Source organism: Neolamprologus multifasciatus, chromosome 3 (genome assembly GCF_963576455.1).
Source record: "Neolamprologus multifasciatus chromosome 3, fNeoMul1.2, whole genome shotgun sequence".
Taxonomy (NCBI): Eukaryota; Metazoa; Chordata; class Actinopteri; order Cichliformes; family Cichlidae; genus Neolamprologus; species Neolamprologus multifasciatus.
This window is the reverse complement of record NC_140441.1, coordinates 5,241,665-5,251,822: the sequence shown is the minus strand read 5'-3', so window position 1 is coordinate 5,251,822 and position 10,158 is coordinate 5,241,665. Positions and strand designations below refer to the sequence as shown.

The following is a 10,158-nucleotide window of genomic DNA, read 5'->3' as shown; positions in this document are numbered from 1 at the left end:
TACCAACATGTAGTACACGCTTTAAGGAGACTGATTGCTTTCCTAAATAGCTTTGGCATTTGTAGGAACTCATCTTTGTTTAACAAATTCCTGGGCTTTTTTAAGGAACTCGTATAAGAACTTAGACTTATTTAATTAACTGTTGAACTTTTTAAGGACTTTGAGAACTTTTTAAACCACTAGAGAATTTCTGTAAGAACCTTTTGAACTTTTCTCAGTAACTTAATCTTGAAAACCTAAATTAACTCTGATTAACTTGAGAACTTTAAATGTTGTTACATGTTCACCCCTAGATGTCAGTAGATTGCAGACGGCTGAGTTCCCAATTCAAGTTCATAATCCTAGCTATGATGGTGGCTGTAGAACCAACATGTTTTAAGTCAGCCAAGACAGATCTAAGCCATTTAGACTGTAGCCCATAACCCCATACAGTGTACAAAATATGTACGCACACATTTAAAATGTACACAATATTCTAAAAATGTGAACACTTAGCAAAAAATTAGGAAATGAAAAATAAACAAATTCTAATTTTATGCTTCCTTTCTTACAATGTTTTTATCTCTTTTGATGATTTTAAATGCATAGCACTTTGGTCAACAGTTGTTGTTTTAAATAAGCTATAATGAGGATATTTTTTAAAAATGGACACAATCCATGTTCAAATAAATATTTTACAGTATTTTACATTTTGAGTCATCTTAAAAACAGTTTTCCCTATAATGTTAACTGTGTACCTCAGCTGTCAATGCCTACTTTAGACTAAAGTTTTATGGCCTTCTTTGGACTTTGCTACATGTTTATGTTTTCATATGTTACAGCCCTGACTTCATGTCTGGAGAGAAATCTTGAAGGAGGATGGCATTTTTTGTTTTATTTCTTTAGTGTAGGAGACTCCAACATTAAAACATAGGTATGATGCTTCATATCTCAAGTCTGAATGTGCAGGCATAAATTTAAATGTCGCTCTGTGAAAAGCAAATTACTGCAAGTTCTCTTCTCCACATTTGCAACATAGATAATGATCCATTAACTCGAGGACTTTTTCAAGAATCCTGGGAGCTTTTTTAATGCACTTCAAGTTCAAAACTTTTTTAAGGAACCTGATCATTTAATTTCAATTTTGAATTCTCAAAAGTGACTTGGCTTAAGAAACACTTGATCTGTGAAACCATACCTTTTTTAGGACATGGAGAGGTTTCCTTTAGGGCTACTCTTTCAGGAATTCAAAGAACTATTTAAAGAACTTTTAATCTCTTGGTTTGTTCGGAATAATGAAGGAAGGTTTCAGGGAAATTGATGATGTGCTTTATTAGATTTTTGGACACCAGTGGAGTTCTGGAAAATTAGGTACATCAAGATTTTGATACAACTTACAAACTGCAAAGCACTAATGAACTTTCCCTCAGCACAGCAGAAACAGATCATTCTGGTAGCTTGTAATCACACTATTCAATGGTGTCAGCTCACAGCTCACATCTGAGTTTAGTTCTTAATGGTGTGCCTCTGACAGATGAAGCGCATTTTGCTGGAGCAGTGCAGATCGTTAAGACGTCCATCAGAATGAAGATGAGCGCAGTCTTCATCCCCGGGACCGAGACCATGATGGGTCCAGGCGTCAGGCTGCCCAGGTTTCCACCTCCTACAAAAGAATGATACAAAGTGAGTCTTAAGGTGAGCTGCAACCACCATGACAGACAAGAGAAGCCAGCGTCAAAGCACGTGAAGTTGCAGTTCCTCTAATGTCCAATTGAGGCTCGTTCCAGCAGTCACTCAGTTCCCACAAATTTTCAAGGTAAAACGTCCAACTTTACAGCCGCTATAAACATTTTTGCAGCTCATACAATGAACTATATGGGAAAATGCGCACAGAATTTCTCAAACACACAGTAATGCCAAATAACTATTTATAGTTATGTCTTGATGCATGCTCAATCATCCAGGTAAGGAAATCTCCAAAACTTGATTCTGTTCAACGTTTCTCCCACTGAAAACACTACATCCAGATGAACAGAATCAAGTTTTGGATATTTGTAGTTACAGTTATCCCCAAACACACATAAGCATGACCAGTATGATATAAATATAATAGTGGTGTACCCCTGAGATTATAATAATGTAGATGTGACATGAAGTGCCTGAGGACTGGGACTTCAGTTCAGCAACAAAATGAAGAGGCTGTTTTTTCCTGCCTGGAGGTCTGGACTATGAAGGTCCTGCAAAAAGACTTTCAGATGTCAGCAGCGAGTACAGCTGATGATGAAGTGGTAGTCCCGAAGATGCCGCTTAACGTTGATGTCTGATGATTTTCCATGATTATGGCTCTCTGGACACTTTTCCTTTTGTCCTTTGCGTATTATTTGTGACATACTCTTTGTAGGTGTCTTTAAAAAGAACATGTGAGGTCATGTGAACTCCTCATAAACATAAAGTAGGACACCCTCGCCACTTCATACCTTTTGATATTGGAAAAAAGGATGTCTTTGTTTTTCCAGAAGCTCATAATGATGGTGATGATGGGACTGAATATAACGTCTATTAAATCTATTCATTCTACAATTAGGATTCTTTAAAAATCATTGTCTCACAATGACTCTGGGTTAACTGTAAATAGATAAATGTTGCAAATGGTTTCCTGATAATATTGACTCATGATATTTTACTCATGATTAATTACCTAATAGTGTTTATAAATGAACAAGAATAAATATTAGAAATATGCTGAATTAGAAAAAAAAACCCAAAAGACACATCTTTTTTAACAAAAGGTTCATCATACTTGGACTGTGGTGCCTTTAGCAAAAAAAAAAAAAAAACCCAAACAAACAAAAAATCAGCATCCTAAAGACCTCTCTTTGCTGTCTAGAAGTGAAGTGGTCGCAAAGAGGGCGCTGCTTTAGCAACCATTTTCACAGTAACTATCAGCCAGTAATAACTGCTCACCAACTACTCAGGGAATACCCATTTTCCCCTAGTAACCAACACCAGGCCTGTGTGACTGAGGTCATTCATGGCTGGTCTAAATATAGGGAATCTGTGTAGCAAGATTACCTTTGAATGGTTGATACACTGGTTATGTACTCTTATGTAGCACTATTGTCTTCCTTATGGCAGTGTTTCCCAACCACTGTGTCATGGCACATAGGTGTGCTGTGAGAAATGATCAGGTGTGCTAGGAAGGTTATCTTGTTCCACCTGATTGGTAGTCTAAGCGACCGGCATGAGTAATGGGCAGAACAATTACATTCTCTTCCTAATTGGCAGTACAAAAAACACAGCCCCTCATTTTCTTGCATGTATACCATCAGTTGTTTTGTTTTTTAAGTGTAACAGCTTACCTCCGGTTCATGATGTAGGGTGTCTGGTTGACCCACTCCCACTGCCCAGTCCTCTCATCAGTCAGACCCACCCAGTAGAAGGAGCCCACAGTACGCTGGGTCACAAAATCCTGTTAAAGGCAGATGGACAGAAAACTCTAATTTTCAGTTTCAATCAAGGATCAATACAGGCTCCTCCCCTTTTCAGTCACATACATGAGCTGTAGTTTGGCTTTTATTGATTAGCTCATCACAAAAGAGCTCCTATTGAGGTGACAGTGTGTTTAAGCTGCATCACAAAGTTGAGTGTCAGTGCAAACAGATGAGAGGGACAGCCAACTCACCCACTCCTCGTCAGTGAGAAGAATGACCAAGTGAGATTCGTGTCCATTACACCAGTCTCTGGCATCGTGCCACGATAATGGCGTGGTACTGAATAAGTAGCAGTTGGTGCCGAAAGAATCCCAATTCAGAGGACAACAGCCGTGTGATGTCGTGCCTGACAGACGGACAGACAGAAAGTGTCTGGTTTCCATGTTTTATAAGTCATTTCAAAAATACACTTTTAGATATTGGAGACCTTCTTTAAAAGGGGACAATCATAGGAGATATTAGACAGTCGTTGTGAGAACTCGTTTTAGAAAAACATTTTTAGTGAAGAAATATGATGAGATTAACATCATCCTTTTCAAAAAAGATCAGTGGATGAAAGCACACAATCACATGGTTAAGAAATTCTAAAATAAAAGAAGGCCAAACAAATAATAACAAATAAATATAATAAAGAAATGGAACAATTGGAGAGCTTAATACAAATCTTAAATTAGGAAATAACACAATTTAGTTACTAATTTCCTCATAAGACCTCGCTCCCCCCCAGAGAGACGAAACCTTTCTGCCTTAGCTTGTTACAGTTTATACAAAGAAACATGAAGTTTGGTTCTTAGCTTCAAGAACCTGTTTAAACCTTCCAGTAATGCCTGCAGGTGTTTGAAGTTGGTCTGAGCTCATCAGATGCCTCAGACTCAGAGATAAATGACTTGGGGGCCAATGAACCAAGGCACATTTATACACAGGCTTCTTCTTTAGTAACAGTAAAGCTGTTCTATAAGCTTAAAACTGTGAGGGCATCTTTGGTAAATGAAGCAGAGGGAACAGGATTAGACGGGAGCTGTGTACCGTTGTTGACCAAGCGTTCTAAAGAACATTTGAGTTCGGCGACCGTCCTGCGGAGAGCGTCCAGGACTGAGAGCTGCCTCAGTGCCTCTGATACTGAGGAATTGCACACACAAAGCACAGGTATGTTAATAAAACTACTTGCTAGTGTTAATGTGTATGCAGTGTTGCTCTGCAGAGTTTCCACCTGATGCCAGCTGGTCCTTGTTGTTCTCCACAGCAAACTTCATTGACAAAACTTCTTTTGCTGTATCTGTGGTAGAAGAACGGGAAACTAAAGTGTGAAAAAGACGAAAAAGCCAGTAGTTGGTATCACAGTATGAGTACATCTGAGCTACCTTTGGTGAGCTGCTGTGTGTCCCTCAGTGACTCAGTCAGATTAGAAACACTTTTCTCCGAGGACCACAATCGGTTCCATGTCGACGTGTCTGCAAACACACAGACATTAAAACAAAATTATAAAATAATAATTATTTTCATCAAATCATTACCGAAAAGAAATACTTAATCATTTTTCATAGGATCTTTGTCTATATTCTCACCATTAAATAAAAGTACTTACTGTTGTTGTTCACCTTATTTTGTGATCTGATTATTTACATCTGCTTAACTGTTTATGGCGTAGCACACATTATGCACCATTACTTTCGTTATCTTTTGCCTCCACAGAGCCAGCCTTTTTGTAATCTTTTAAAAAGCTTGAACTAAAATTGACGGAGTCTTCATTGATCCCATGCAAACGTGCACCTATCTGGAACAACCCTGACATATTACAAAACAATAATATGATAAACTTTTCAGATTGGAGTGGTAAAGGAATCAAATATTTAGAACATATACTAGAAGAAACAGAATTTATTTCATTTGACAGACTAGTTACACAACATGGGATCAACAAGAAAAGATTTTTTGAATATCAACAAATTAAATCCATAGTAAAAATGAAATTTAAACCGGGTCAAGTTGAACTACAAACACCACCAAGTGTGGTTCAATTTCTTACTCTTAAAACCCCCAAATTACTATCCAAAATATACAGAATGCTTTCTAAAACAGATAAATCAATATCACTTCCTATTGCAAAATGGGAAGCGGATTTATCAGTTAACTTAGACCAAAACTTCTGGTCTCAGATTTGCTTAAAAACCTTTCATCTAATTAGAAATCACAGTCTTCAATTAATTCAATACAAAATACTACATAGAGTGCACTATACAGGTCATCGGATGTTCAAGATGGGCTTTACGTCTACCAACAACTGCTCACACTGCCAAACCAATTCACCGGACAATTATATCCATGCTCTTTGGTTCTGTCCACCAGTTCAGAAGTTTTGGTGCGAGATATGTGAAGACTTATCAAAGTGTCTGAAATGTAACATTCCAACTTCCCCCTTAGTGTGTTTGTTGGGCAGCTTAGATAATGTCACTACAGATAAGAATATAGCCCATATGGTTTTCACTGCCCTATGCATAGCCAAGAAAACAGTCCTCATGAACTGGAAAAATAAAAATAATCTTAATTCTAACCAATATAGAAATGATCTATTAGATTACATTAGTCTTGATACAGCCTCTGCCACCACATCAGATCAATTGCTCTGGGCTCCTTTGATTATCACCTAGTGGGGGTGGGGGGTCATAGTTTGGTCCCATCTTCGCTGTTGTGATTGGTGTGGGGGTAGGGACAGGCTTAGGGCGTCGGGGGGTTCCCCAGGAGCATCTTCCTTGGGGGGCTCAACCCGGGGTAGCGGTCATGGCCTATTAGGGGCTCTGTTGGCTCTTAGGTGACGATTTCCTCGTGGCTGCGTGCAGCGGGTCTAGGGGAGGGTCTGTGCTGACGGACGTGGGTTACTGACCTGGTAGCCTGGCTGCCCCTGGGTGGGTCCGGGACGGGCGTGACGTTCTGGGGGCGCTCCGTCTCTGGGCTGGGGCCCTGGCTGGGCCTCGGGGGCTTGGGTCCTGGTTGGTATATTGCTGGGGTTGTGGGCGGGTGGGTGTATGGGGGCCCGGCCCTGGCGCGGGGTGCCGCCAGTGCATCGAGCCACCTGGGGGGCTCTTCAACTGGTGGGGCAGGTTGTTACACCTTGGAGGAGCTCTCCTTTCTTCAGGAACTCACTCCGCAGGAGGGGGAGATACAGGAGAGGTGGAGGAAGATCTCAGCCTGGGCGTCTATTGGGGCCCTACTGTGGTCAGCGGGGGAGCTGGCCCCAGGGAGGGGTCACTTGCCCCTCCCTTCCTTCCCTCCCCATCTCCAGCTGCCTCCCTCTTCCCGCTCCACCACAATCACCCACACATGCAGGGCCTTGGAGTAGGGGTGTGTCACCAGGGTGCAGGGGAGGCATCCCCCCCTCTGTCCCCTTCTGGCTTCTTGTGCCTCAATTTTATCTCACCACTTAGACATTCACATTACTCACACTCTCATTACACATACATATAGGATCTTAGGGGTGGGCACGCTACACGGACTCCAAAAGACCATCAGGGTGTACACCTCACCCCTGGCGTCGCTGCCCACCTCTCAATTTTAAATACACATAGACATTGAGGGCTAGCAGGAGGGGCTATGCGCTTACCTGCTGCTCTCTGGCAGGTAGCTCCATGCCCTCCTGGGTTTTAAATGCACCTTAGAACACACATGCATCAACACTACATATGAGCGGGAGGAGGGGGGTTTTGGAGTCTTCTCACACCCCCGTTCTCTGCGACCTGCTGAAGCGGGGGGCTAGGAGGAGGAGTTGGCCGTCCAACTGGGGTCTGGAGTGTGGGGCCTCCCTGCTGCTGCGGAGTCGGGGTGGTCTGCTTCTCCCCACCGCAGGGAAAAGGGTAAAACCACCTCGGTCTGGGTGCAGTTTCCCCCTCCAGGGGCAAACGTACCTAGACCCGGTACTTAGAGTACGCTTGGGGAGTGTGACTGTGTATACAGTGTCTCTCTATGTCTGTCTCCACGTTGGTTGAGTATTGAGTAATTGCATATGAGAGCATGAGGGTGGGAATGGATGTTTTTATCTGTGTGTGCCTGTATGTCTGTGTCTATATGTCAGGTTGGATATCAGACGCCACCTCTCTGGGGACATCTCAGGCCCTCCAAGGTATGGAGGCCTATCTCCCCCCACCACTTCCCCTGCCAGTGGTAGACGCCCTCAGACATCGGTGCGTTGGTGGTTCTTTGTGTCCGGGGGTGGGCGCCCAGGTACACACCGGCTCACTCCTTGGTGGCTGCTTATCGGGGCCTGGAGCCTGGGACTCGCTCGGGCCACTTTGGGGGTGGGGTGCCCTCGGCCTCTCGGCCTGGGGCTCGGTCACTCAGGCACAGCTGGCTGCCGGCGGAGCTCACGGGCACGTCACTGCAACCCCCCTGGCCTCTGCTCCGCGGCTGCTGAGTGACCCCTCATCTGGGACTCTCCTCAGCTCTTTCTGGGATAGTGGCGCGGCTGGCCCTCTGTTGGTCTTCCTTGGTCTCTTGTGTTCTGGGGGCCTCTGGATGTCTGGAGTCTTGATCTCCTCCATACCTGCTTCATGCCCTGGAGGACGAGGCAGTGGCTCCCCCACACCCTCTAGCAGATCATTACATGAAGGAACCTTTTAAAAACAAGCGCGTCCATGCTCACAGGTGTACACAAGGGTGATCACACACACAAACTACACCCTTTTTGGCTCCTACCTCAAAGCACACTGTGCGCTGTCGATCTTACGTGCTGCACAATAATATTTAATATTTAGTGTTTACTGTTATATTCACATATATCATCGTGATGTTGTTTATTGTATTGCTCTCGTTTTCTTCTGCTTGTTGTCTTTTTTCTTTCTCAACAGGTGACCCAGGTGATTGATATATGTATTTTTTTTGTCTGCTTATTTAGTTGTTTTTGGGGGTTTTTGCCCTTTATTCCCATCCCTCTTCTCCGCTGTTTTTTCCCCCTCTTCCTTTCTCCCTTTTCTTTTCCTCATTCAGTCTGTCCTGTATCTAGCAAGTGAAAATAAAATAAATAAATAAAATAAAATAATAAATAAAAGGTGAATCAAATAGACCATTACGGCAAGGCTATGATGGTCAATTTGGTAAAGTAAATCCGTTGGGCATCTTTCCTCGCCTTTAGACAATAATTCTGATGGCAAAAGAACCAAATGGGACAGGCAAAAAAATAAAAAAATAAAAAAAACAACTCTGAAATTTTTTAAAAAAAAAGCTTGAACTGTTGTTCTCCAGGTTTTCTGAAGTTTTTTTAAAGGTCATTGTTTTGTTGATATGGCAAGGTAACTGTATCTTCAATAACAAATGTTTTGTTTTCTTCTACACATCATACGGGTCAGCTGTTCCACACAGATTTCAGGTTTATGTAATGCAGTAGTTTATAATTACACAGCTGGATCTCTATTCTGACCTCAATGGGCTGACTGTACCCCAGTTTGGGAGCTCTCTCAGCAAAAGGCCCAGTAACTTAGTTGAGACCTTGGGATAACCAGCACTGCTCCATTCACTGTTCTAAGTAAACACATAGGCACATGGATTAATATGAGTCTATCTTGAGCAAGGCCATTGAATGCTTTAAAATCAATTAGCAATATTTCAACTTCAGAATTTGGCAGTACAAGAAAAATGTTTTTATATTTGTTGGTGCCAGTTAAAATCTGTGCAGTGGTGTTCTTATCAACTGGACCTCCAGCTGAGTCATAAAGCACTTTACAATCAAGATGAACAACTGAAGTATGCATGACCTTATATAAATCATTATCAATAAAGAATAAATCAAGGAAATGCGAGTGAAACATTAGATTGCTATCTGTCTTCTGGATTAGCATAGCATCTTAGCCTAACAGACTCCTAATTTTGTATGGATTTAAACAGCAGAGGCGACAACAGTCAGAAGGAAACTGTCAAGTATCTGAGAACAAAGTTCCTGAGAGAAAGTTTCCAGTCATTAGGATGGAAAATGACGACTGTGTAGATAAAAACACACCTCTTTTGGTTGATAGAGGTAGACAGTAGACAGAAAAGAATTTCAAGAAAGAAACAAGAACATGCTGGGTCAGTTTCTGCCCACAAACTAATGTATGTTTTACACCTTCAGAGCAACAAGTTGAGCATCATTTGATTATATTATACTGAAGTGAAGCCAGACACCTCTAAAGTCAATATCTCCTAAAGTGGGCAGCTCACACTTGGAAAAGTCCAAAAGGATAAACAGCACTGCAGGCCACACAGGAAAATCTACACATTTGTGTTTTAGGTGTCTATTTTGATGAATAGTGACCTTAAGGCCCAGTTGTGTCCTGAGTGTACTCACTGCTGGCTCCCAGAGCTATGATCAGAATGACGAGGAGTGTAGCCGTCAGAGCAGGAAAGAGCCATCGTCTGTACCTGGAGAACCTAGAGAAATCGACAGTACGTGGCTCTGCGGACAGACAAATAGGACATGAGTTTTTCATTTTACAGAACACACAGACAGGTGGACACAAAGACAGGTGGACACACAGACAGGCACCTTTGTTCCAGAAATTGCTCATTTCTTCGTCCACATTGTCATGGTATTCAGTCGTCATGGCGATTCTGGTCTCTGGGTCTGTCTCTGCGTGAAATGGCGTGCGTCTGACTTCGTCTTCGTCCAGTCCCCAATGAACAAACAGGCGAACTGTCCAAACACAGCCTCAGGTCATTGGCCACG

The 10,158-nt window shown here is 42.4% G+C and overlaps 1 protein-coding gene and 1 long non-coding RNA gene across 2 annotated transcripts; both read right to left on the bottom strand.

Annotated features, from left to right (window-relative positions):
* Window positions 1–1,285: 1,285 nt before the first annotated feature.
* Window positions 1,286–10,127, bottom strand: LOC146521212 (asialoglycoprotein receptor 2-like). The gene is made up of 8 exons (XM_085139402.1): window positions 9,979–10,127; window positions 9,781–9,888; window positions 4,832–4,921; window positions 4,681–4,746; window positions 4,497–4,589; window positions 3,662–3,816; window positions 3,339–3,448; window positions 1,286–1,642 (listed from the first exon to the last, which is right to left on the bottom strand). The coding sequence occupies exons 1-8, from the start codon at window positions 10,034–10,036 to the stop codon at window positions 1,486–1,488; spliced, it is 837 nt and encodes a 278-aa protein (XP_084995528.1). The 5' UTR covers window positions 10,037–10,127; the 3' UTR covers window positions 1,286–1,485.
* Window positions 6,716–9,770, bottom strand: LOC146521213 (uncharacterized). Its single transcript, XR_014870493.1, has 2 exons — window positions 8,114–9,770; window positions 6,716–8,007 (listed from the first exon to the last, which is right to left on the bottom strand). It is a non-coding gene; the product is annotated as an uncharacterized LOC146521213 (long non-coding RNA).
* Window positions 10,128–10,158: the final 31 nt, after the last annotated feature.